The sequence below is a fragment of the Urocitellus parryii genome, chromosome 1 (assembly GCF_045843805.1).
Source record: "Urocitellus parryii isolate mUroPar1 chromosome 1, mUroPar1.hap1, whole genome shotgun sequence".
In the NCBI taxonomy this organism is placed as follows: Eukaryota; Metazoa; Chordata; class Mammalia; order Rodentia; family Sciuridae; genus Urocitellus; species Urocitellus parryii.
In genome coordinates this window covers 158,420,736-158,447,829 of record NC_135531.1, presented here as the reverse complement: position 1 = coordinate 158,447,829, position 27,094 = coordinate 158,420,736, and the positions used below count along the sequence as shown (strand labels likewise).

Here is a 27,094-nt window from a genome sequence, read left to right as displayed (position 1 = left end):
TGGCTTGCTTACTATCCTCGTTTATCCAGATGGAGACTATGAGACTCCAGGAGGTTATATCGCTTGTCCTAAGTCATAGAACTGGTGAGGGGACCACCTTCCCCTCTGTCCACCACTTTGACTCACCTGCGGCCACCCTCCCTCAGGCGCTTCATGCCCCACCTCCACTGCCACGTCAGTGCTCCCTGCTTCTCCTGGATTCCACTGTCCGTAGCTACCCTTATAAACCAAGGACCAAAAATGTTAAATGGGAAATTCCAGAAATAAGCTATTCGTAAGTTTTACATTTGGTGGCATTCTGAGTAGCATGACAAAACCTCATGCCGCCCCCATATTCAGCGTATCCACACTATATACACTACCCACCAGGTAGCCACTCCACAGCTGCCTCAGCCATCAGGGCAACTGTTTCGGGACAACAATGCTTGTTTGGTACTGTCCTCCACCTGGGGCATCCACTGGGGATCTTAGGACATATTCTCAAGGATAAGGAAGGAATGACTGCATTCCAGGACAGTGGCTGGCTCAGAACACAGGCCATGGTTGAGGGGTGAGGGATATTGTCTGTGAAACGGCTGAAGACCATGAACTCCTCCTCGCAAGCAAGGAGGACGGGGTCCCACTGCTGTCCCCCACTCCAGCTCCCGATTGTTGAGGTCTCCGGGCAGCCTGTCCAGAAGGGGTGGTCTCCCTGGCCCCAGGTAGGCAGCCACAGACTTCTGGCCCCGTTCCCCCAGCAGCAGAAGGTCAGTCTCCCCAGGACTTCCAGAGCATCTCCAAATTCTGGATTCAAACCTGGTCCCTGGTAAGGTTGGCCCCCTCTCTACTCCCAAAGGCAGCTCCCCAAACTCTTCCTCGAGAGCAGCCTGGACTCTGGCCAGGTGCCGCTGCCAGCCATGGCACCCTCCCGATCACTGTTGTTGAGAGCGACTCTCACGTTGGCTCCTACTTCTTGGGCATTTGCTCTATGCCAGGGCCCAGGATGCCCATTTGCCCGGCACTGTCCTTACTGCCCATGTGACCAGAGCAGGTCACAATGATGACTGTCCCTGTGCTGTAGGCAACCCAGGGAGACACAGAGAGGCCAAAGGACCAGTCAGAGCAGTAGAGAAAGCGGCAGAGCCAAGATCTGAGTCCCTGTCTGCTTTGCAGCCCACAGGGTCCCCGCAGCAGGCACTCCTGTGTAGTACGCAGAGGGGGGACCGCCACCCCTGGGCCTAGCTGGACTCAGATGGGCAGCCCCACCCTCAGCCCAAGTGTCTGGCTTCCCTCCTGTCATGCTCCCCATGCCCAAGCCAGCCTGGAGAGCAAGGAGGGCCGCAAAGGGCCCTCCCCACCCCCAGCCTGTCCATTAAGCTCCCAGAGCTATCAATGTATTGATTGGCAGGGCCGAGCCATCCGCATGGCGGGCGTGGCAGGGTGGGGGCTGGGCCCGAGGGTCAGCCTCCCTCTCCCCATACATCACCGACTCCTACAGATTGTCAATATGGGTGCCGGGGCACGCGGCCACACCCGGAGCCAGCCTGGGGACAGGGACAGCCCTGTCGAGCACTGAGCCTGCTTCTCTTCTCCCCTTTCCCTTACAGGCAATGCTGGCTTCAGTCCTGTCCCTGTAGCCCTGGGGTGGGGAGAGCAGTCCCCAGGCCTGCGATCACAAGCCAGCCCTGAGTTCTGGCATCCAGTGCCCACCGGGCTATGCCAGCACCTCCACCCCTGAGCTTGACGTCACAGGCACCCCAATGGCCCACCAGGCCTGGTCTGCTGGAGACAGCCATGCCCGCACCTGCAGGGCTCTCAGCACACATACAGCCTCAGACCCCTCCACCTGGCCTGCTCCTACCTTTGGGCTCCATCGGGACATCGTCCTGGATAGTCCTCCTGTCCTGAGCTGGGCTCCAGGCCCTTCCACACAATCCCCACTAGCTGCTGGGGCTCCCGCTTCCAGCACCCAGCCTTGGTCTCTTCCAGACCCCAAGGGCTGGCAGAGAAGCTGACGCCCTGTGCCAAGCGCCTGGAGAGTACAAGGAAGCTCCATCCAGGTCCTCCATGCCGGGTGAGAACCAGGTGCCATGGTACCACGGCAGGGTCAGCCCTCCCTGGACTTCAAGATCTGCATACGGCCCACAGCAGGCCTCAGACACCCAGAGCCAAGCAAGGGCCGCAGCTCATGTTTACCTCCCACTGATGTCAAGCCTGGCACTGTGCCAAGTGCTCCCCCCAGAGGACCACAGTCCACCCTGGCAGCAGCCCCCAGGAGGCCACAGCATGAAGAGACCCTCAATTTGCCCAGTCACAGAGCCACTGAGGGACCAAGGCAGGAGTGACCCAGTGGGTTGGAGATGAAGCCTGAGACCCTTCTGTGCCTGTGAGTTCTAGCAGAGAATATGGGGGTCGAAGGACAGGGACAAAGTGCTGTGGGATTGTGGGATTCCAAGGTAGAAGGTGGATGGGAGCCCGGGAGGCTGGTGGGTAAGTCAGCCCAGTGTCCGCCCAGGGGACCCCAGGGAAGAGCTGAAGCCCCTGATGTCTCCTCCGGGCCCTTGAAAACCAGTCCAGCCAGACAGGAAGCAGCGTCCCATAAATGTTTATGGATTGCTAATGAAGAGCAATGCCATATTTGAGCCCCTACTGCATACCTGGTCCAGGACTGGGCTTCTATTACTCCTACCAACAGGTCTGGGGAGCGGTATGATCATCCCTATAGTACTCTGAGGCAGTCAGAGAGGTCAGAGGCATTGCCCAAGGCCACACAGCCTGTGAGTGGCTGAATGGCAATTAAATCCAGACCTAAGGCCAAAGCTTATGCCACCAGCAGACTGGAGGAGAAGGCCTGTTGTCACCAATCCAAGAACCCTGCTGCCTTCCTCTAGCGCATCGCATGCCCCAGACACACACGGCACATGACAGAGCGACTACTATTGCTCAGGTATTTATCAGCCTCGATGCTGGCTGCAATACCCCCAAGACCCCTGAGAAACAGGAGCTTCGCGCTGCCCAATTCTGCAATGTCCCCACCGAGGCGCAGGGGGTTTAGATCAGGGAAGCAGCACAGGCGGGATTCAGACCCACGCCCGGGCCACAGCAACTCAGAAGCCACCGCCCACCTGGCTGACCCTCAAGCGGGTAAACCAAGGCTCAGAGGGAAGGCACAGGATGGGCGGTGACAGAGCCAGGGCTGGTGTGTGGCCCCGGGAGTCTTTCCGCTTGGTGGCCCACAGGAGGCTTGCCTTGGACCCTGTCCTCCTATCAGGAAGTAAGGGTTGTTTTTGTGTTTTGTTTTGTTCTCCCCCATTTTATGTGTGCAAAAGCTAAGACCCAGGAAGGTCAAGTAACTTGCACCAGGTCACACAGCAAAGAGAAGGCAGAGCTACCACTGGAGCCAGGCTGGCAGCTCCAGAGCAGGTGCCCGACTGTGGCCCTGAACCTCTTGTCCTTACCCGAAGAATTCCCTCCTTCCAACAGCTGGGGAAGCTCTGCCCAGATGCTGAGACAAGTCCTAGCACATGCTGAGCCCTCCGCTGAGCGCACCCTACCTGCTGGGGCTACATGGGTGCCTTCTGCCCTCTCTGCGTTAGCCTGACGGGACTGCACCCCCATTTCCTACACCCAGGGTTTTCCTGCTAGAGGACTAAGTCCTGCTGAGGATGGACCTCCCTGCCGGCCTCCAGCCTCCTTCTGGGGCCCGGGGCACCCGTAGAGCTGCTCAGGAAGGGTATACAGGCTGCACACGGAGACCTGATGTGCTGCCCAGGCCCGCTGGCACTGGCTGAACCAACCACAATAAAATTTTAAAACCCACCTCTTATCTCCACACAGGTGATGCTTTGGAACATCAGGAATGTTGGCAGGGGGCCTGCCTCCCTCCCTCCCCCTCCACCTGGGAAGGAGGCTGGAAGGGGGGTGCGAATGCCCAGCCCCACCCCACAAAACACCCACCTCTACCTCCAGGACCCTCTCAGAGCAGCACGTTCCAGGGGCGGCAGGTCCAATACCTCGAGCCCAGAATCGCCTCCCTCAGCACCCTTCTGGGACTGTTTCGCCACCAGGATTCCTTCTGATTAATGCCAGGATTCTCTGGAAAAGTCAGCCTGGCACAGTGGCATGAACACAAGATCTTGCATCCAGAGGGCGGGGACTCAGCCGTGCCTTGAACAAATCCCTTCCTGTCTCTGCCTCGCTTTCTCCGACCATGTGGGAGGAACGTCATTCCTTCCTACCCACCATCTTGTACAATGGTGGGAGGATTGAAAGCAGCTGCCTGATGCCACAGACACTGTGAAATTCTTACGAGCACCTTCTTGGTGGAGGGAGATGCACCCTGCCCCACAGAGCTGGGAGCGGTGGTGGACACACTCCTGAGACCTGGCCATCTCCTTGCCAGGATCCGAGCTCTGGGGCCAGGTGCCCTCTAGGGCTTATCCTCAGGTCAGCAAGAAGCAGACTCCCCCCAAGCAGCTGTTGAATGAAAATCTGCCTAAATGGAAGATGATGATCTTTAAGAAATTGAAAGTGCCCGAAATAAATAAACCAAAGTGCCACCCAATAGGACAGTTTTCCATCCTCCTCTTGCCCCGAAGGACACTGTCCTCATACTAGCCAGCTTGAAGGAAGGGTCCAAAGCCCATGGAGGAAGCTGGGTGGTCAGACAGAGAGGGACGTGGAAGGAAACTTCCAAACCAGAACACCTCTTGCACAGGAAGTGGCCGAGTGAGAAGGACAAGGCACTAGGAGGGACAGGGGACTGGAGGAAGCCTCTCCCTCCCCCTCCCCCCACCCCTGGCCTGCTCATGCCCGGCTTGTCTGGGAAGGCCTGGACCTAGCTGAGCCTGGCGGTGGGAACAATGTCAGGCAGGTGCCGGCTGAGCCTCCTGAAAGGCCCGGCCCGTGTCATTGTCACAGCTCAGCCAAGTGCAGAAAAGCAATTTACTGGTCACGCCACCTGCTCCGGAGGACATTTCTAAAATTCTTCCGATTGGAGCTATCCACAGTGCCCGAGTCCTGGGGATAAGGGATGAAGGGATCTTATTAAATTCCCAGCTTCCCGCTTCCCAGGGTGGCTGAGGGCGGGACTCAGCACCCTGGGGGTGGGCGAGGACAGTGTCTAGCATTCAATGTGCTCATGGAAACGTGGCTGGGAGGAACCTGTCCTGACCCGGGCTGAGGCCTGGGGGCAGGGGGCAGACTATTCCTGAGATGGACCAGACCCCCAGGACAGCAAGGTGGGGAAGGGCAGGATGGGGGGACCCCTTTCTCCGCCCTGACGACTTTCCGGGGAGGATGAGAAGTCACGCAGCTCTGTCTCGCATCGTTCCAACCCCAGGGCCACTTCTTTCACAAAGGATGAAACTAAGACCCACAGGAAGCCACGAGCAGGGAACGATGGAGCTGGGGTCCAGGCCTAGCCCACCAAATCGCCAAGCCCTGAGCCCTGCCCACCATTCAGGGAGGCAGGTGGGCCCTGGGTGCACTGTGGGCCTCGCACTGAAGGCGCTCCAACTCACTATCTAGGTACAGGCTGCCCACATGGAGCCACTCTCCAGTGTCCGCACAGCACCACCTCCACTGGGATCAGACCCCCAACTCCTGGCAACTCCCCCCATAGGGGCTGTCCCTCATTTTTACCACTAAGGACCACACAAACTTTGCCCTTGAAAGGGTAAGTGGGGTTGTGGGCTGCCAACCTCACCCAAACCCCCTGGGGAACTACTTCTTTACCTTTCAGGGGTCAGAGTGTTTTCGGAATCTGTGGGTTGCTGAGAACTCTCTTTCAGACATGGCACATTTGGGCACAATTTTTTGTGCACTGTTTCAAGGACACCCCTCCCCCTATAATCCCACTCTTAGATGTATTCCAAGGGCACATGAACCAGCTGGAAATGCCAGAGGGGACAAAGGAGCAAAGGCGGGAGAGTGGCGTGGAGGCCCCTCACCTGCAGAGGGCTGCCTCTGGACCTACCCCAGGCGGGCCTCCAGCTCCTTCTAATATGCTGGCTCCAACTCTGGCCCAGAGGTGGAGCTGGGACACACAGCCGGGCTCCCTCCCTCACACTCTCCTTGGAGAAGACAACCCCCCCCCCAGCAGCCCCTCCTGGGCCTCACTTCAAGAAGAACCAAGAATGGGATGCACCCTGAAGCTCCGGCACCCATGACCAAAGGCCCCTCTCCTGAGAAGCAGGTTCTTTAGCTCCGGCCCCTGGTCCAGCCGTCCAGCAAGGAGCCTTCCCCAGGCCAGACAAGCAGACCCTCTGCAGTGACCCTGGGGCCTGCCCTCTGCTTGGGGACTCAGCTGCAGACTAGGCAGGCCATGCCTGGCACTGGCCTCTCTCTCTGACACCAACCATTCCCCACCCGGTCCCCCACCCCCATCACTACACAGGGTCACATCTGCTTTGGCAAACAGCCAGTCTTAAGTTACTGACTCCAGTTGTATTGATTCAAGGAGTCACTGGGGACCCCAGCCTGGCCAACAGGAGGAAAGAACCCATCAGCCTGTCCCTCCAGCCACCCTCCTCCCAGCCTCAACTGGCTGCCCCCAGTTCACATCCATCCCAAGGGCACCAGTCCTCTCCTGCCACCAGCATCGCAGCAAGTGACTGCCGAGTCTCACCAACCAGCCCTCAACACACACATTCCTGGTACCAGAAATCTGGGAACTTCAATTTCCATGTGCGAGGCCATCTCTGGGCATCTCCAGAACCCAGAAGGCTCAGGCTTAAGCACCTTCCCAACCCTACAGGGACACCTGCCTTTAAGGCAGAGGGGGAAGGGGCAGATAATCCTCTTTTGGCCTGCGTCCAGCTCCTCCCAGATCCCCTCTCTGGCCGCTCTAGGTGGGTGGGGGTTCGGGCAGCTGGGCTTCCCATTCCCTCTGCCCCCACCCCGCCATGCCGAGGCAGCCCTGGTCTGGTTCTAATCGGGCCTGAAGTCGGCTCCCTCTTTCCCTCCCCCCGCCCTTTTCCTTCATTTCCACGGCTTTGGAAGCCAGAGCGTTCCAACTGTCTGCGTGCCAAGACCTTCCCGAGTCTGAAAGCTGCTGAAGTAACAGATCAGATTTTAGCAAGTGCTTTCCAGGCTGAGAGCCAAGCCCTCTTCTGATTCACGGAGAGCAAGAGTGAACGCGGAGCAGGCGGGAACCAGCCGCCGGCTGCAGCACCTTGGGCCAGGGCGTGCGGAGCGCCGCCTGTCCCGGAGCGGCCTCGCGGACAACCTAGCTGCCCAGCGCCTCCGCGGGACCTAGACCAGGCGCTCGCTCTCCCTCTCTGGTCGTGCTCTCGCTCTTGCTCTCCTTTTCTCGCATACAAACGCCTTTGAAACCACAGAGTAATTTACAACTGCAGCTCTCTCCTTCGACTCCAAATCCTCTCAACTGAAAGGAGTCTTTTTGTTTGGAAGAGCGAACGGCGATGTTAAGGACAGTTGGCAGACAAAATTCCTAAGTCCCAACTCGTCGCTGACTTCGGGAAGGGGTCTTAGGGCCGGGCATGTTGCTGGGACTAAGCCCGCTAGCTCCAAGGGATCTCATCCCAATCGAGGCCGACAGGCGCTGCGACAACCCACGCCGGCTAGCGAGCGACAGCAGAGTCCCTTGCCCTTGGCTCATCCGCCAGCGGCGCAGGGAGCGCGCGGAACCGCCCTTTTGAGCCCTGGGAACAGGTGCACTGGGCTTGACGCCCGGGAGGGTGGGGCACACGGAGGGGGCGCGGCCCCGGCAAGGGGGGTTGGCTTCTGCCGCGAGGCAGAAGAGGGGGGGTCAAGTCAGGAGCCCACGTACCTGTACCTGGAAGCACAGCAGCAGGAAGTGTAAACACCTGCGGAGAGAGATGGAGAGGTGATCAGTGGGACTAGAGGGAGGGGGCTTTCGGACAGACAGACACGAGGCGGAGTCAGGAGCACAGACGTGCGGGAACACGGGCAGACGGTCAAGCAGGGTGGGCAGCCCCGCACGCGGGCGCTTACAGGCAAGTGCAGGCGGAGGGCGCTGAATACATCGCTGGGCGGGGGGGAGGCGGCGGCTCCTAGCCCAGCCTGCACATGTCCGCTCCGCGCGGCCGGGACCGGGCGCCTCCGCCTCCGCCGCCGCCGCCGCCGCCGCTGCTGCTGCTCCCTCCTCGCCGGCTGCTGCTGCTGCAGACTCTGCTGCTCCGGGGCGCTCCGCGGCGCGCCCTGCGGCATCAGCGCCCCGCGCGGCTCCTCCCGAGCGCTGCGCCCTCCGGGCTGGCGCGGGGGCTGCGGGGCGGCCGCCGCTGTGCAGGAAGCGCTCGGCTGGTGCGGGAAGCTTGCTCACTGCTGTCCGGCAGCCGTCCAGGCGTCCGCGGAATGCTGGTGCCCGGCTCACTCCGGGGGCAGCATGCGAGACAGGAATAAAAGCTGGGGCAGGCTCTCTGGCCGGGGCGCGGGACTGCGCGAGGCCAGGGGTCAGCGCTCTGGGGCTGCGGCGCGCGGCTGCAGCGCAAAAGCGTCACGGCCGCTCCGTCCGGGCGCCCGCCGGCTCATGTCTCCTCCTCCGCGTCTCTCCGGCCGTGCGCATCGCCGCCTCCCACCACTGGCGGCGGCCGGGGCGTTTTCTACGCGCGGGCGGCGAGGGGGCGGGGGGCCGGGGGCGGGCCCGGGCCCGAGCCGGCACAATGAGGATGCGGGGCTCGGGGCTCCCCCCTCGGGGCGCGGCCGGACGGGCGCTCAGCTCGCCTGGGTGCGCCGCGCCCACATCAAAGGCGGCCCTGCCTGCTCGCCAGGCTGCCGCGGCCTCTCCACCGCCGCCTCCTCCTTCTCCTGGTGGCTCCGGGTTGGAGGGGAGGTGCTCACTCTCGGCGATGGGACCCGCAGCTCGGAAGGGCAGAACCTAAGAGGCTGGAGTGGGTGAGCGCTGGAAGCCGTCGGAGCTTTGCACCTGGGCGCAGTGACCCGCGCCACAGCGCAAACGTTGGCCGAAATGAACAGAGAGCGGTTCCCAAGAACGCAGTTAGGTGCGGAGCGACCTCACTCACCCATATTTGCTATTCACACTCACACCCACCAGCGTTGGAGTGGGGAACCGGGAGAGGGCGGGTCAGGCCCAGCCCCCAGCTCCACTTGAGGGACGCCGCTTTTACCCGCCAGGAGTCCACACAAGATATTGATTTTCCCAGCCACCCTCCCGGCGGAATGCCCACGCTAAGTGAGCCTTCTTCCTCTCTTCTTTCCCTGCCGCTGGAAGTGGGGAAGGCTCCGGGTCATCTCTCCCTTCTTCCTCCTCCAGGGCTCCGGGTCGGTTCTTGGGATCCCAGCTGGGCTCTTGCGTTAGCGAGCTAGTTTTGGAAACACATGGCTACCACCTAGCGGCTCCAAGGCGTCACTACAACCCCAGCTTGTGAGGGATATATGCTTGGGAATAGCCAGCAGGACTCTGGTCAGCGACCACTCTAGGGCCCTCTTCCAGCCTCCTCCCAACCGGGCTAAGATTTATTTCCATTTGTGTGCTATTAAGGAACTTGCCTCCTTTGGTAGGATCCTCAAAAGATTGGTTCCGCCGGTGCCCACCAACCGCAAAATCCTGTCCTTCCCACTCAAACCCCTTTTAGAGATTGCTGCCACCAAGCTCAAACTAGGACAGATAAAACAGGCCACAGTGGAAAAGAAACTAGAGAGCAAGCTCAAAATGAAGAACTCAGGAATTCGGACTATGTGGTTAAAAGCCTTCTGTCACCGGCTGTGGTTCAGAGTTCCACCCTCACTCAAGCATAATAAAGTAGGTAGGTACTGTCAAGCAGAGCTATTTTCAAGTCACAGATCTGATTATCAGTATTCTGTGTTCCAAATATCAAGCCTCCCTGCAAGTTATTTTAAGTTCCTATTCAATGCTAAGGCTATTCTAAACAGCCTTGGAGTCAAGTACAGAGAACCTTTACAAAACTAGGTACCAAGTGACTGCAAAGTCTTTGCAAGAAGCTGCCGAACTGAATTTATGCAGACATTCTGCCAGAACTGGCCTTGAGAAGTTACTACTAAATGAAGATGAACAAACCCCAGATAGTTTGAAATGACCCACCAGAGTTAGGTGTAGTGGTGCATGCCTATAATTCCAGGTCAGCCTGGACAACTTAGGGGAGACCCCATTTTAAAAAAGGGGCTGAGTGTGGGGCTCAGTGGTTAAGCGTCCCTGGGTTTTATCTCCAGGGATGGGAAAAAAAAAAAAGACCCACCATCAACAGACATGGACAGAACTAGGCTTCAGAAGTTACTACTAACTTCCCAAGTTCTGGAAATGAACCAATCCCCAGATAGTTTGAAATGACCCACTGGACCTGAGCCATCGCCATCACCTTTGATCTTGCTTTATTAGAAAGAAAATATGAGTCAAGGCTTGGTTCTGGCCTCCCAAGACAGTGTTTAGCAACTCCTGGCTAAGATCATATTTCCATGCTGTTATACTACTACTATCTCTATTAATTTTTAATGGAAGGAATATTGTTCCATCTAAAGGGTTCTGTGATCTTAACAATTTATCAGTCTCCTCTACCACACAAGTAAGACTGACCAAGAAGTCCAGACACAGTTCTTAGTAGAAACATAGGCATAGGTCCTGGATTTGAATGTTGTTTCTCATTTCTACCAAGTAATCCAAGACTGCTTCCTTGTCTACAAAACACGACTCAGAACACTAAACTTCCATGGGTCACAGAATTAAGAATGAAATTCATCTGGCATATATTAAAGCTCCAAATGTTTTAGCTGTTTTTTAACTAATAATTCTGGTTTTACATTGTCTTCACATTTTCTTCACAATTTCTAATGAGGTAGTAAGATTATTCCCTAAAGTTGAAGCAGCATCTAACCAGAATCTTTTGACTACAATTTATTAATTTCACATTATTCCTTTTCTCCATTATTCTATATCTTCAAACTGTTTCACAGGTATAAAGATACGCTAACAATAAACTACTCACCATATGCATGTCTTAAATGAATTCTATCTGGATTTGATGTGTTCACATAGCACTAATATATTCTACATATTTCTCCTCTGATTTTCCAAATCACAGCCTGCCAACCAGAACCCAGTACTAAGCAATAGTCCCAACTGTATGTAGTCCTAAATGCCAAATAGCTCCTTCCAAGTCTAAGAAAATGAACAAAATGAATCTGGAATATCTTCTAACACTAAAAAGCAAGTCAAACCTAGAATTTGATTGCAGTTATCAAAGAGTCACCTTTTATATGTGGAGCTCTCAGGTAAGCACTCAGGGTACAGCAATGAATAATGGACTTAATGGAACCTAGTAACTAAGGCTAGTATGAATAGTCATCTATGTTGAGGCCTGTCTCCTGCCAACTCAGCGAGGTCTGTGATAGCAAAAGGTAGCTTCAGAAGGGTCAAAGGGGGCAATTTTAGCAACCAAAAGTGAATTGAAATACAAATAAATAAAAATCTCTATGTGGGACCTGGGGTTGTGGCTGAGTGGTAGAGCACTTCCTAGCATGTGTGATGCACTGGGTTCAATCCTCAGCACTAGACAAAAATAAAGGTACTGTATCCATCTACACCTAAAACATTAAAAAACTTCTCTGTGGGATAAATCCACTGGTTCCTTTCAGAGATTGACAATATAATTTACATAATTTCTTCAATAAAAGTAGGGATTTTGGCTTACTGATAACGCCAAAGAAAATGCCTGAATTATAAATGGCATTGACTAAAGACTAAGCCCATTAAGCATCCACATTCAGCAGACTGGCCGAAGGAAAATATACTTGTCCCCAAAGTACATAAAGTGATCTTCAGACCCTCCTGAACCAGTTTATCTACTTAGTGACAGAAAACAAAGGAAGAACAGTTGCTTCTTATTGGTCTTTATGGTAGAGACCTGCCTACAATGGGTTCAAACTTGAGCATGCACAAGGACACAAATTCATGATTCTCTACTGTAAGTACCTTATAGTGCTTTTAGACTATTAAATCCAAATGATAGGTATCACCTAATAGTTTTCACTATAGAAAGATTGTCAAAAGTAGTAAAATCTAGAAGGAAGTTAATTTTCAGATTGCCATCATACTCAGTTGGCTACCTAGTAGTACTAAAGTTGAGGAGATGGGAAAAGCAGGCCTGCCTGGGCTTTCAAGGATGGATCGGATTCAGTATAATGAGGCACAAGAGGACAACCACCGAGGCCAACTGCTTTCTCTCAGCAAGTTCTTCTGGGCTTCCTGCCACAAGTGACTTTTAACTGAAGTTAAGTTCGGTCTCCAGATACAAACTCAAGACACTAAAAAGTTCAGACCTACATTTTAAGACATTTTATTAAAATGGAGGCAGATAGCATGTGTGAGACACTGGGTTTGGTTCTCAGCACCACACATATAAAGATCCATTGACAACTAAAAAATATTTTTTAAAAAAATGTAGGCAGGGCTGGGGATGTGGCTCAAGCAATAGCGCAATCGCCTGGCATGCATGCGGCCCAGGTTCGATCCTCAGCACCACATACAAAGATGTTGTATCCACAGAAAACTAAAAAGTAAATATTAAAATTCTCTCTTCTTTCTCTCGCTCTCTTTAAAAAAAAATGGAGGCAGAATTCCATCAACTCTATCCTGAATCACATACTACCAAGTGCCAGCACAAAGGAATGATTCTAAGTTTAATGTACTTCTTGGTACTATCTCTACCTGTAGCACTTAATCTATTAATATCAAGCTGGCTGATAAAGGGAAATTTAAAGTAGATGATCTTGATAGCAGCAGTCAACATGCACCTGAAGTCCCAGCTACTTAGAAGCCTGAACCAGGAAGGAGTAAGCATGAGCTCCAGGCAAGTATAGGCAACAAAGCATATCCAGTCTCAAAAAAATTATCTTTCAAACCCAAAATACACAAATCCTCTTTAAAATGGCAATGTATCCCAGCAGACAGAAGGAAATGGTAAATACTGTCTTCTACAATAAACAACACTGATGTCCTAGAATGAATAGGGAAGTAAACAACCATTCAATAAGAAACAGGGAATGGGTGAAGTTGGCTTTCATCAACCCTTTTTTTGAATATCACTTCAAAAATTACAACCTGCTCCCCCAAAAAAATCTAGCTTTTGGTAACATCCAAAGAACCACCACTTGGGAAGTTAAAAACACAAAGTTGGAAGACCAAAAATAGTCTTAAAAGTGTAAACAAAAAGGAATGAGGAAAAACATCCAAGAGAATCAAAGCCTAAGAATCGAAGTGGGACACTGCAATCTCCTCAGAAACTGGCCCAAGACCTAGACAAACAATTCTTCAGAAAAATTATCATAAACAAAAACACACTAGAATGGCAAGAGTTAAGGTGTATGCTTAAGTCAAAATGAAAAATAGCCAATAAGGCAGCATTGAGTTTGATACCATCCATTCCCATGTTGTTGCATGCTACATACGGCTTTGCTATGCAGTGGTTGCTTAGAGCCACATGGCTTGGATCACCATACAACTGGCCTAAAGCAGAACAGTGAGTGTTGAGAATGTGCCCCTGACATCCTTACGTTATCACGTGTGACAAACTTTTCTTCCATTCATCCAAATGTACAATTTTGGACAAACAGGAAAGTCACCTAAGTCATTTTGTTCAGACCTAGACCATAAAAGTCTGTTCTGGGTTCTTGCCACATAAGAGATTTCCTCTGGGAGGCATGGGTAGGTAGATAGAGTCTGATGAACTGTTTGGAAGTATTAATAGTTTTGATTGTTAACTAACAGGATCTGGATGGGAATGATCACTAAATACTCATGATGAAAAATTGGTTTACTATGGGGAAAACTATTTGGCAGAGTAGGCAGGGACTTTCCCATCAGATTTTAGGATAGCATTGGACAGCTTTAATTATGGATATTTACTTCTTTGACAAAGTATAAAAAGGCTAAATAATAGAAAGAAACAGTGCTACTTTATTAAAATACTGAGTTTTATTTCACATGTATATTTTTGTCTCCCCACCATTTCCATGTCTGACCACCACTACTACTATGTCCTATCATAACATTCCATACATACTTAGAAACCAAGCAAAGGGTGGAGTTCCATCTTTAAAAACTAAACAGGCATTTTGGACAACACATTCTTGGCAATAGAACCTTGACAACATTTATCAAACACGGTAGGGAAAGTTCTCACTTTGCATTATAAAAAGGACAGCCAGATATCAACTGTTACAGAAATGAAATAAGACGGAAATTTTTAACAAACTGTTTAAACTATTTTCTTAAAGAGACTTCCTCCACTGCCAGAGATCTTGAATAGCCTGGAAAAAAAAAAAGAACTGTGGTTAAAGAACCATAATAATTCAGACATCAATAAATTAAACCATGTCTCTCTGCACAATTCAAAATCTATTTTTTATTCTACCACAAAAAAGGTTCACACTCCAGGTAATTGAGAGCTTAACTCCAAGTCAAATACTTTAATTATACCATTCAAACATCACTGGCCCAGAGATCAGTTAGAATAGCCAGAGTTAGCAAAGTTACATTTCTGTTGCTTATCTAAAATAAACTAGATGATGATCTGAATTTCCTTAATAAGCTCTCTGCTTATAAAATTCCTTAGTTCTAGGACATGCTCTATTTATATATTAATAGTTTCTAGTTTCAAAAATCTTGCCCAGTGAAAATGCAACTTGTATCAGACTTGTTTTTTAACTGATTTGAAGCACTGGATGCCATCTATGACAAGACTTACCTATGAACCAAAATGTTATTGTTTTTGTTTTGTTTTTAAGAGAATTTTTTAAATATTTTTTAGTTTTCGGTGGACACAACATTTTTATTTATGTGGTGCTGAGGATGGAACCCACGCCCAATGCATGCCAGGCAAGAGCACTACAGCTTGAGCCACCACCAAAATATTTTTGAGTGCTGACACAAAGCTCAAATGGTTTCAAACATTTGACTTGTGGATTAGGGATGCTCAAATGATTATAAGACTTTTAAAGCCAACAATATAAAAGCACCTTCTCCTCCAAATCAGAATTTGCAATACTTCTGATCCCAAGCATTTCAAATAAGAGATGCTCAACCAGTGAACAGTAAATCAAGCTATAATATTTATCATTTACTAGTACTCAAACAACTTTTTCCTGGCACTCAAAAACATGCTTTGAAGTTTTAGTCAGAAAATACTTCTGGGTAGCAATGAACTACCAGCAAAACTCTCATACAGGGTATGAAAGACAAGTGCCACTTCAGTTGTCTTGACATCTTCACTTGAATTTTTCCCCCAATTAGGGGGGGCTGAACTCAGAAGGTGCCCTATCACTGAGCTACATCCCCAGCCCTTTTTATTTTTAAGATATGGTTTTGGGCTGGGGATGTGGCTCAAGCAGTAGCGTGCTCGCCTGGCATGCGTGCCACCCGGGTTCGATCCTCAGCACCACATACAAATAAAGACGTTGTGTCCGCTGTAAACTAAAAAAAAATAAACATTAAAATTTAAAAAAAAAAGATATGGTATTGCTAAATTGCCTAGGCTGGCCTCAAACTCACAATCCTCCTGTCTCCAAGAATAGCTGGGGTTACAGGCATATACCACCATTCCCAAGGTGGATTTTTCTTAATAAAAAAAAAAATCTCATTTACCAATCATAAAAAAAAGCCTTTGGTACACATAAGTTTGTATCAAACTTTCCTCCATGCTGAATACATAATAGAAGTCCTGATAAATATCACTGAACAGGATCTATTCTCTACATAGGGAAAACCTAGCAACCGTAGGTGACTACATTTTCCTTTCAGTTAACTGAAAATAAGAATGAAAGGGCTGAGGCCTTGGATTCCTCCACAGCACAGCAAAAATACAATAACTTTCTTGTATTAATAAAGTACTTTCATGGGCTAGGGATTTAGCTCAGTTGGTAGCGTGCTTGCCTTGCATGCACAAGGCCTCTGGGTTCAATCCCCAGCACCACATACACACAAAAACTAGCAAATCTTACAGTATGTGGTCATTTGCTTTCTTGGGAGTTAGTATCCTTCTTAGATGCTAAACATAAGACCATTTTGCTAAAGTCAACCTAAAGGGTGAAATTTAGAAGCAAGTTACTCTGTATTCACTTTAGTTCAGTGTTAATAGAAAAAAAGTTCTCAGTTTCTGCCAACAAAATTCTTGTGTTTCCATGTATTTAAGTATTATCTGTGGTTAGGAAACTTTTATAAGTAGCCAACACTTCAATAGATTAAAAGGATAATCATAATAAACCAATGAAAAAAATTAGATTTGGTCATATCCCCAGAAAATTCAGTTACCTCCTGGTCAGTCATCCGGAAGCAATTCTTCACATAATTGACGAACTTGGCTTCCACTTTGGGAAGAGAACCACCCTATTGAGAAAAAAGCATTGAGAATAAGAATAGAAATATATTCTTTAGGTCTTTAGGCAATTCCTCTAAGATCTGTGCTTTTACATGTTATCAGTCATTTCTTGTCCCTTCAAACATTTGCATTTTTCAAATGAATTTTTAGGCCCAGAAAAACATTAGAGACTTCAGGTTTGCTGTAGGTTCAAGTTCAGAACAGTCACTCTAGGTATGGAGACACAAGCCACATTGTATGCAAATACGGCAACTGGGCTGCCTGTCCATATTATAACAAAGCAGTTGTATTACTCTCTTCACCCTGAACCAAATACAAAGTAAATACATGCCCCCTCCCTTGAGAACATTGTCCCAAGTGGCCAAAGCCGTATAAAAAACAGTTAACATTTGTACACCAACATTGTACACCAATATTCAAGGGTTATATGAAGCTGAATGGGGATGAAATTGTAACTATAACCTCTGGCACTTCTTTCCAATTATGAACATGAGCAATAAACTATCAGTATCAGCAATGTCTAAAACTTTGTCATCAAAATGCATAAGACATTATTATTGAATACCCTGAAAATTTTATAATAATCATTTACTACATCATACATTTTTTTCCTATTTTAAGTTAACTGGTTTTCCTTATCCTAACTAGGTATTTTAATGCACTTTAGTAAGATTGAGAAGCTTCCAAATGCCAAAGGGACTATGCCAAAGATATTTAACTGCCTCTTATCACCTAGATAAATAAAACCTCCCTGTAATAAGTTCCCTTTCAAAATTATTGTCACATACATCCTTATTTGATTCATTCAAATATTTATTGAGCAGCTAAGGAGATACAAAGGTGATTAAAACATGGTCCAAGAGAAGATGAGGCATATGCACAAGAGAGCAATATATAAGGTTCAACTGAATTCACAGCAGTCAAAAGTGCTTTAGGAAATCAAGAGAGATTGCTTCCAGCCTGCAAGTGGGTGTGGGTGGCAAATCAGGAAAGGGGATTGAGATTAAAATAGAAGACTTCAGCCTGGATTGTTGATGATACTCAGTATGGACTATATTTGTCTCTCCTTTTCCTTTCTCCCCATCTTTGGGCTTAATTTACCAGTAGTGCCCAGGGCTGTTCAATGTGCCTGCAATTAAACCAAGGAGATAGGACCACATTAAAATGGAGGGGAGGGGCATCATTTTAGCACTGTATGCAAGGGATAAAAATAAGTCAGTGATACCAGGAAGGCTAAGAGGTTACAGTGTGACTAAAGCAAAACAATACATTCTGGTGCTACAATGCTAATTTCCAATCCACTCATCACTGCATAAGGAAATCTTCTGAAGTCAGGTACAGCCTACAGAGCACAGGAGAAACATGGGGAAAGAGGTGGCAATAATTCCTCCTCACCACCCACATGTATGCTCAAAAACTGGAGTCTTAGATATATCATTCTTAGAATTAAAAGATTGTCTCAAATGTTTTTCCTTGACACTTAAACCAATTATTCCCTACAACAAAAATCCTGAGCTCACTACAGTGTCAGTCCCCAGTCAAGTAGCAAGACAAAAAAATTAACCCTCTTCTCATGTTTCTGTTATTTAGAACAAAAGGGAGACTACATGTAAGCCCACTAGATACTCAAATTTTGGACATTACCCACTTGTACTGGCTGGGAATGTCTTGGTATGAAGGGAAAAAAGAAATGACTCAATTTATTAGAAAAATGTTCGAGTCAAATATGAACTATCAAACACTATTAGCACCAAGCAGGCAAAATTAAAATCTACTTTTGCAGCTATTTACAACTGTATTTAAGATTCCTATGCCCTCTGCTGGCTGTTCAGCATAACATAACCAGAAGTACACAAACAATATTCTGATTTCATTTTAACTAGTTAAAATCAAAAATGCAGCTCACAAAAAAATGGGCCTGTTGGCTGTTTAAAGTGGAAAATTCAAGCCAGCTGCAGTGGTGCACACCTGTAATTCCAGTGACTCAGGAGGCTGAGGCAGGATTCCAAGTTGGAAGCTATCCTCAACAATACGGTAAGACCCCATATCTCCAACTGTAACATGAAGAGCTGGGGTTGTAGTTCGGTATAGAGTGCTTGCCTAGCATGGCGTGAGGCACCAGGTTCAATCCTGGGGCTGGGGATGTGGCTCAGTGCCCCATGAGTGAATCACAATACAGAAAAAACCCTCAAAGCACAAAAGGGTGGGTATATTAAAATGATAAAAAGGAACAGTTTGTCCAAACCCTCATAGACTTTTTTCGGGGGGTTGGGAAGGGGACTAAGGAGTAAACCCAGGTAAAGTTACCACTGAGCTACATCCCTAGCCCTTTTCCTTTTGAGAGGATCTCAGTTAAGTTGCTGAGACTGGCCTTCAACTTGGTGATCGTCATGCCTCACAGGTATGTGCCACCACTCCCAGCCATAAGCCATAATGATTTGAGATGCCAAACTTACTAAGATCATTTTACTCACTTTTTCTATACTTGCTTGCATTTTTGCTTTAATGTCTTCTACAGAACTAGGTCCTTTTGGTGTTTTAGGAGTTTTTTCCTGTTTTTTGAAGGATTCTTGACCCTGTTGAAAAAGTTCAATTTCAAATGATCATAAAAGTGCAGCATTTAACTAAAACCCACTTTCTGGATTTCCTTATTCTTATAATCCTTATAAAGGCAAGTATACAATAGAACTGCTGTTTTAGTACATGCCATACACTTATTTTACTGAAGTCATTCCTTTAAGCAAGAAATACCTTATAATGGTATTAAACAGGAACATTTAAATAATAAAAAGATTACCAAGAATGAAGCAAGGTAGTTCATGTACCCTGACTCCTAGAGCCCACCCCAAGGGACTCCATAGTAGGGCACAATTACTAGGGTTCTTTAAAACTCCATATTAGATTCTAACATGCATTCAGGGTTGAGTGTCTCTGCTCTGGGCAAATAAATACAACCTTACATATAAATTAATTATAGGAAACAGTTTACATCATAAATCTTTCCATTGGCCTTCTCCCCCACTGGAAAACCAGCAGCCTCCTATCTTAGAGTATATCTAAATATATCTTAGAGTATCCAGAAAAATGAGCACATTTTAGTTATCACTGTTCTCGAAAACACCTACCAAATTCCTAACAGACCAGATTGTCCACAGAACAATTTCTGAACTGCTTTCCCAACCACTTCATTGAAGTAGGCCTACTTTTAAGTGTATGTTGTCACTTACTTTTGATCTTGGTGTTGTTGGTTTAGAGTCTTTTCCATTCTGGTTCGATTTTTGTGCATTTTTGGCTGGAGTATCTCGAATAGACTGCAATTGGAAATTAATCAGTGTCACCCTCTCTGCACAGTAGACAGGGCAATACAAATAAAATATCCCACATCATGCTTTAAAAAAAAAGCAGCCTTTTAACAAAAAGGTTGCAAAGGGTTAATGAACTATTGGCCCCAAACCATCCATTTCTCACTGTTTAAATTTTAGAGTCAGATGTGTTGCGCATATTTTTAACATCAGCAACTTGGGAGGCTAAGACATGAGAATAGCAAGCTTGAAGCCAACCTGGGAAATCTAAGGAGACCCTGTCTCAAAATCAAAGGCAGCTCTGGTAATGCACAGGCCTGGGGTTCAATCCCAAGAACTGGGGGTGGTGGAGTTCAGCAAAGCTATGACTCAGAACCAATTTCAAGTATGAGATCACTTCAAGCCAGTTTTCATTAGCTACAAAACAAGTGAATAGCACTTTTAAAACACCCATCATTTTTGTAGGAGATCTGATAACCTTCTACCATTGTATCTACTCACTTTCTTCACTGGAGCTTTTTCTTCAGTTTCCTCATCATCAAAATCATCATCATCATCACTACAAACAAAATAAGCCAAGATATGAAGAACTTTCAAAATCTTTGGGAGAAGTGATGTAAGAACTAAAAAAGCAAGATCTAAGATCTGAGAAAACAGTTCACTCCAGCTTTGTTCCTAATAGTCAAGAAGTAGGAGTATCCATAGCGGTTGAATAGGTAGGTAAGAAAATATGTCTATACATGCAATGGAATGTCAGTATTTAAAAAAAAAAATCCTGTCACATGCTACAGCATGAATAACTATTGAAGATATGTTAAGTAAACAAGCTGGTCAACAAAGGGTAATCACTGTTATTTATAACAAAAAAGTATAACTGTTGTTCCCAAGGGATGGGAATTGCTGGCTTATTCAATAGAACATTTGAATAACAGCAGACTGTAATATCAATCAAATGGCAACAGTTTCCAATTATACAGACTTAACATGTATTAAGTTCTAAGAACTCCGGTTGGCTTATTTTGTAAAAACTTATCCCAAAATTCATAGAAAATATTAATAATAACTAAAGTACCAAAAAAATCTCAAAAAAACCAAGCTCAAGGACTCACATTTGGTGATTTTCAAACAATAGTTAAGACTTGAGTATATAAGAGCTGAAACTATAAAACTCAGAACAGAAACATTTTCATTATAGTGGCTTTGGCCATGGTATCATAGTTTTTTTGACAGTCACAAATGAAAATCGACTGTTGTGCATTGGCTACCATCAAGAATAGTCAACCCTCAGAATGGGACAAATGTTTTGAATGGCAAAGACATTTAATTTCAAATACATACAAATGGTCAATAAATAAATGACCATTAAGAAAAAGCAAACCAAACCCATTCATACCACAATGACTACATGCAAAAATAATGGCAAGTGTTAGAATATGGACAAATTAGAAGCCCCATAAACTTGAAAACAGTTTGGCAATTTCAAGGTAATCCTAGAATTTACAGGACCTAGTTCAAAGTGTGTATCCAAGAAAACAAAAAAATGTGTCCACTGATATTCACAGCAGCCAAACAGTGAAACAACCTAAATATGCATTCTGATGAATGTCTTAAAAAACCAATGGATAAAGCCTACCCATACAATGTATTACTAAGACAGAAAGTTACAACCAATATATGCTCCACAGATCAATTTGAAAATTGGGGACTGCCTAAAATTGCAATATTCTGATAAATACGTTCTCAGTTGTTTTCAACCTTGCCCAAACTAAGACTAATATGTCACTAGGCAATCTTACAGGACTTTTGTACAAGAATGGTGTCATTAAATGTTTTGCAGCACATGACTTTTTAACTATAGTTATAATATGTAGGGGACTGGTTCCAGGACCACCTCAGATACCAAAATCCAGGGATTTAAAGTCCATTCTATAATGACATGGTATTTTCATGTCACCTGTGAACATCCTCCAACATAATTTTTTAAAAGGACTGCTTGGAATCAACTCCAATGCTTTAAACATTCCAATTACTTATAATACCTAGTATAATATGGGCAAGGGTAGTTAAGAGTATATCCTTACCAAGTGTATTGGATTTAATCTCCAGCACAAAATTATACTGTATGTAATGCTTCAGGAACAACAAAGAAAAAAGTCTATGTACAGGGGCTGGGATTGTGGCTCAGTGGCAAAGCACTTGCCTGGCACATGTGAGCGGTTGGGTTCGGTCCTCAGCACCACATAAAAACAAATAAACCAAATAAAGATATTGCATCCCGTCTATAACCAAAAAATATTTTTTAAAGAAGTCTATGTACATGTTCCATAAAGAAGCAATTTTTTTCTGAGTAACTTTGATCCAAACTCAGAAGTAGAGAGTTTGCCAACTGCACATGCAAATAAATTTAAAGAGGATGTTAAGGAGAAACTTTCCTGCTTACATATATCAAGGGCTCATACTATAGCCTTTCCATCCTCAAACCAGGACCACAGATTTCCATTTTAGTTTTAAGAATTCTGGGACTATGGCTGAGTACCGTGGTACACACCTATAGTCCCAGCCACTCAGAAGGCTGAGGCGGGAGGTTCAAAAGTTTAAAGCAAGCCTCAGCAGCTCACGAAGCCCTGTCTCTAGGTAAAATATAAAATAAAGGGCATAGAATGTCGGTCAGAGGTTAAGTGTGCCTGGGTCCAATCCAAAATAATTTTAATTAAAAAAAAAAACCATTGGGACTTCAGTTTAGATTTCCAAAGTTAACTACCTTTGGTCATCATCTTCATTGCCATGTCAGGTGGTTACCATCACTAGTAGAAACTTGTTCCCAGGATATCTATTAACTGTCTCTTATATGCACACTTTCCTTATTAGCTTGAATTAGGCCTTGTCATCTACACACTAGTTCGCCATCATACCCAATATTAGACCCGGAAGAGCACAAAAGTGAATTATTAATCATGGTCACATTATTCATTATATGCATTCTAAAAGAGAAAAGTTTCACAAGTCCCAACAGAATCAGGATTCCAACAGGTCCTACTCCAAAGCCTTCCTGAAAGGGACTGTTTTAGTAAATATGCTATTGGGTACTCAGAAATCTATACAAAGGTATACACCACACTAAATCTCTCTTGGGGTGTATTTTAAATCTAATGGTAAATATTCCTAAAATAGCAGCAATCAAACATACAGCTCATTTCTGGGTTCAATAAGCAGGTATTCTGAAGCAATTTTTTCATTCTTTCCCTTCATTGACATGTTCTGAGAGTTAATTCCCCATCCTCAGTACAATCAGTCTGGCTATAAGGTTGCTAAAAGTCACTGATATTCTCAAGTAAGACCAGTGAAGACTTGTGCATGTAACTGTTTATAACCACAGCAAGTAAGCAGAATCCTGTTTCTAGCCATATTTTAAATTCAAGAAAACTTTAATGTTACTTTTAGAATCTTATTCTGTACATTAGGAAAAAAAGAACTACAGGTCAAAGTCCTTTATAAAGAAGCTTTAGATGTCTTATTAAATGAATTTAACCAGAGCTATTTCATCAGATCCTGCTCTTTCACCCAAATCACATTGTTATCTAGCGAACAATACACCAGCCTTAATATGGGGTCCAATGAATTTTCATCAGGAGAAAGCTGCCTCCCGTTAAATGAGAAATGCTACAAACACTAGCTTTCTAAAGAGTTAGTGCATAGCTGTATTTTACTGGGAAATAATATCAGTATTAACTCCACTCATTAACTCAAACTCAGTCAAGCACTTCCCCCTTTTAATTTAATGATAAATTATTAACTAAAAAATGACTGGTAAGTTTAATAATCCCTTCCATAAACACAACCATGTTGAGTTTCCATGAGTGTACTACTTACTCTTCATCATCATCATCATCTTCTTCATCATCATCGACATCTTCATCAGCAGCAAGTTTTACTTTTTTCTTAAAGAAAAATATATACTCATGAGCAAAAGCTGGTTATCACCACACCCAAGGCTCTAATACAATTATAGTACAACCATGTCCCTACCTGGGGAACCTTGCTACCACCTCCAGGGGCAGATCGCTTTCCAGATACACTTAAGAGTTTCACATCCTCCTCCTCTTCATCTTCTGACTCTGCATCTTCCTCCACAGCTAAAACAAATTTAGACACTATAAAACTCCAACAAGAACTCAGCAAAAATCAGATATATATGCTGTAGCATCTATCAAAAAAAAAGCAGATTCTATCCTATAAAGGGATCAAATATTTTAAAATTACTAACTTCCCATAGTATCAGAAAAATCCAAATTGGGAAGAAACCAAGTACCTAAATAAGTAGCACAATACAATTTATAAAAATAACTTACCTACTAAGTGCTGGCCACTAATATGCACAGGCCCTGAACCGCACTTCAACCTTAAGACCACAGGTGGTGTGATTTCAAAGCCCCCAAGGGAAACCTAAAAGGGAACGAAATTTTTTCATTAAACATCGTGAAGAAAATGTTGAACACCTAGCATTATGGGCAAGTCCATAACCAAATCATACCAATAAATCTGTTGTTCTACCTAAAAGAGAAACAGCCGAAACCACATTCGACAGCTGAATGTTCACACAGTAAGATGTAGCTGTCTACTTAAATAACAAATAAAATACTCCTTGAATCTTCAAGCGCTCTTACCGTTGGCTGTACTGACATTTTCAATGTTGCCAGTGTTACTTTAATTGGACTGCCTTCATAATTCATTGCCTCTGCTTCAACAATGTGTAATTCATCCTTTGCACCAGCCCCTAAACTGACCTGATTAAAAAGAAAAAAAAAAGTGCTTTATGGTCAAGTCCTATCTATTTTATAACCCCCATCTATTATGCATTTTTTTAATGGTATAACCTTTTCATCATCACCATCAATGGGAAACAAATCTGCAGTGTTGTCTCCTAGTGGCAACGTAAAGAAATGTGTAAAACTGCATACACAATAAAGGTAAAACATTTATTGGGCAATTACTACAAAGGTGAGAAATAGACCAGTCTATGGGAGACAAGAAAGATTACTGCTGCCCAGTAATCTTATATCTAACCTTATAAAGCACCTGATGAACCCAAGAACTACTTTTGACTGGACTTCACCTGAAACCCAATGAAAATGCCAAGTGCTTTATCGAAGTTGTAGGGATGACATCTACATAACACCATCTTACAAGCAGACACAAAAGCAAAAGTCTTATACCACATTAATAGAAAGCAGGAAAAGGGATAATTTGAAAGTTTAAGTACCGTTCTTAATGATAACTGGTGCTCATTTTCATCATTATCCACCTTAAAGTGATAATCTTTGTCAGCTTTTAGCTCACAACCTGTGAAGGGGAGGAAAAAAGCAAATAAAGCAAGGATAAAAATAACACCAATTGTTTACAATCAAAAGGTGCTGGTTAACCTGCTAACTAGGTTTTCACTACTCCAGCTACCCTAGAGGGCAGCAAAAGATTCTTCCTGGATTTTCATGAGCTCTATCTACAAGCACCAACTAACACCCATAAAGACTTCATAAACTCCAATTTCTTGTTACAGAATTTCATTCTCAACTACAAGGAGACAGACCCTATTGCCACTGGTTCAACAATTTAGTACATCTGTATCTAAACCTCAGATCTTAAATCAACCTAATGAATACTGATGATTTCCCACCGTTTTAAAAAATGGAATTATCTAATCTGGAAAGTGGAAATTTACAAATGAGTGGTTGCACAACACCAATATTAACAGTTTAAAAATTAAAACAACAAAAAAAACCAAACCCTACAACTAGGAAAAAAAAGCCAAGTTTGTTACAGTAATGTTCTAGTCTTTGAATCAACATGATGTGATAGAATTCAGACATTGTTTCTGGTGATAGACCCAAAAGACGTTTCCAGTTTCCGACAGAAAAAGTTGCCAAAAATCACTGATATAATCTGAGGGATTTTCACTATTCAAAATGGCTAGGAATAAAGCCTTCTCATATGGTAAGTGAATGGAATCCCACTCCATGAATGTTAAAATTACTAAATATTGTCAGAATGAAAGTTTAACAAAGCCCCGGTTAAACCTTAGGTCTTTAATTGAACTCAGTCTTACTAGTTTACCTCTGCTGCCCTTTCTCCCCTAAAACTAAACCTCATTTCTATTATTGAGTCAGATCTTTGACATACTTTGCAAAAACTGTTAAATCATTTCTACCATCTTCAGTATCGTCGCCTCAATATGGGGATGAGGGCATGGACCGCACTGACACTAACAGGGTCTAAAAATGCCAACTACCATCATATTGTAAGCACCAAACAAAGACCTCCAAAATCCTGTTACTACCAACCATTGCACCCCATTTCCCATCCAATAACCTCCTGTAAGCCACTGGACCCCAGGCTCTGGGGTGACAAAACACCCGTGAGCCCCGGATGTTAAGCCCACACCTCCTCCCTCCCCCAACCACGTGGCAACCACGTGCTCCTAGCCGTAGCGGCCTGCTCACGCCCCGCCGCGCCTCCCTGCCCCCGGTAACTGGCCAAAGCATCTCGAGTAATTCTGGACGCCAGAGCTCGGGACCGAGAACTAGAGCAACGGCAAATTCTACTAATGCCCTCCCTCCACGAAAGCACCCCAGGCCTCGCTGGGAACAGCACACAATCGCCACGGCCACCCACCGCGAGTTCAGTAGCAAAAAATGCCACCATGCATCCACAGGCCTACAAACTCAGCCCTGGAAAGGAAAGCTATGCCCAGGGCCTGTATTCCTACCCAGGCAAAGCAAACATCCAGCCCTCCAGTCCCGCATCGCCTCAAGCCCTAGGCCTGGGGCCTGGGACCGCTCCTTCCCCCCGCCCCTCCACGCCGTCCGTTCCCCCAGGTCTCACAGCCTCCCATCGCCCGGCCACCAGGGCCCCGGCAGCGCCTCCCGTCTTCGCAGGCCTCCAACAGGCTTAGCTCCCTCCACCAGCTCAGGCCTCAGTTAATTCCCGGCCCCCCAAGAGCCAGGAGGCCCTGTACGGCCTCGCTTGAACACTCCCGAAAGAAGAGTTACCGAAAAGGTAGTTCTGGGGCCTCAGGGGGCTCATGTCCATATCCATCGAATCTTCCATGGGGTGGTAGCACGCACTTAGGTGGGAGAGAAGGCGGACGGAAAATGGGTGGCTGCTCTAAAGAGACGCGCAGGACGGAATCACGCCAGGGAAAGGACGCGGGCTCCCCACGCATATATATGGTCTCCGAAGATCTCGCGAGAGCCCTCCAAGTCCTGCCCCGTGCGCGTGCTCGAGAGTTCCCCCTCCCTGTACGGTCGCGCTCCTGCGCAAGCGCTCTTCAACTCTGATCTTTTTTACCTCGCCCCCCACCTCTTCCAGGTACTTCGCGGGCTCCCACTGAGCACGCGCACTCGTACCGTGCGCAGACCCTCCGCCGCCGTCTCCATTGCGCACGCGCAGTGGCCTCATAAGCGCGCGCTCCTACCTCCAACCCTTCCA

At 46.4% G+C, this 27,094-nt stretch overlaps 2 protein-coding genes across 4 annotated transcripts in view; both read right to left on the bottom strand.

Annotated features, from left to right (window-relative positions):
• Fgf18 (fibroblast growth factor 18) overlaps window positions 1-8,012 on the bottom strand; it is a 28,241-nt gene extending 20,229 nt beyond the window's left edge. Inside the window, exons 1-2 of the mRNA XM_026401332.2 lie at window positions 7,957-8,012; window positions 7,772-7,808 (exon numbers count right to left, since the gene is read on the bottom strand). Coding sequence (XP_026257117.1) covers window positions 7,772-7,808; window positions 7,957-7,988 — 69 coding nt within the window. The 5' untranslated portion in view covers window positions 7,989-8,012. The remainder of the gene's footprint in view (window positions 1-7,771; window positions 7,809-7,956) is intronic.
• A 5,861-nt stretch (window positions 8,013-13,873) lies between these two features.
• On the bottom strand, window positions 13,874-26,835 carry Npm1 (nucleophosmin 1). 3 transcript variants are annotated; one of them, XM_077797821.1, is made up of 12 exons: window positions 26,656-26,835; window positions 24,873-24,952; window positions 24,277-24,396; window positions 23,962-24,055; window positions 23,639-23,745; window positions 23,483-23,550; window positions 20,114-20,171; window positions 19,538-19,621; window positions 18,785-18,886; window positions 16,244-16,318; window positions 15,934-16,011; window positions 13,874-14,244 (listed from the first exon to the last, which is right to left on the bottom strand). In XM_077797821.1, the coding sequence occupies exons 1-11, from the start codon at window positions 26,711-26,713 to the stop codon at window positions 15,943-15,945; spliced, it is 915 nt and encodes a 304-aa protein (XP_077653947.1). In that variant the 5' UTR covers window positions 26,714-26,835; the 3' UTR covers window positions 13,874-14,244; window positions 15,934-15,942. The 3 variants fall into 3 exon arrangements, with proteins under 3 accessions (XP_077653947.1, XP_026257118.2, XP_077653951.1); XM_026401333.2 differs by lacking the exon at window positions 15,934-16,011 and having other exon boundaries at window positions 26,656-26,834; XM_077797825.1 differs by lacking the exons at window positions 13,874-14,244; window positions 15,934-16,011; window positions 16,244-16,318 and adding an exon at window positions 17,137-17,439 and having other exon boundaries at window positions 26,656-26,832.
• Window positions 26,836-27,094: the final 259 nt, after the last annotated feature.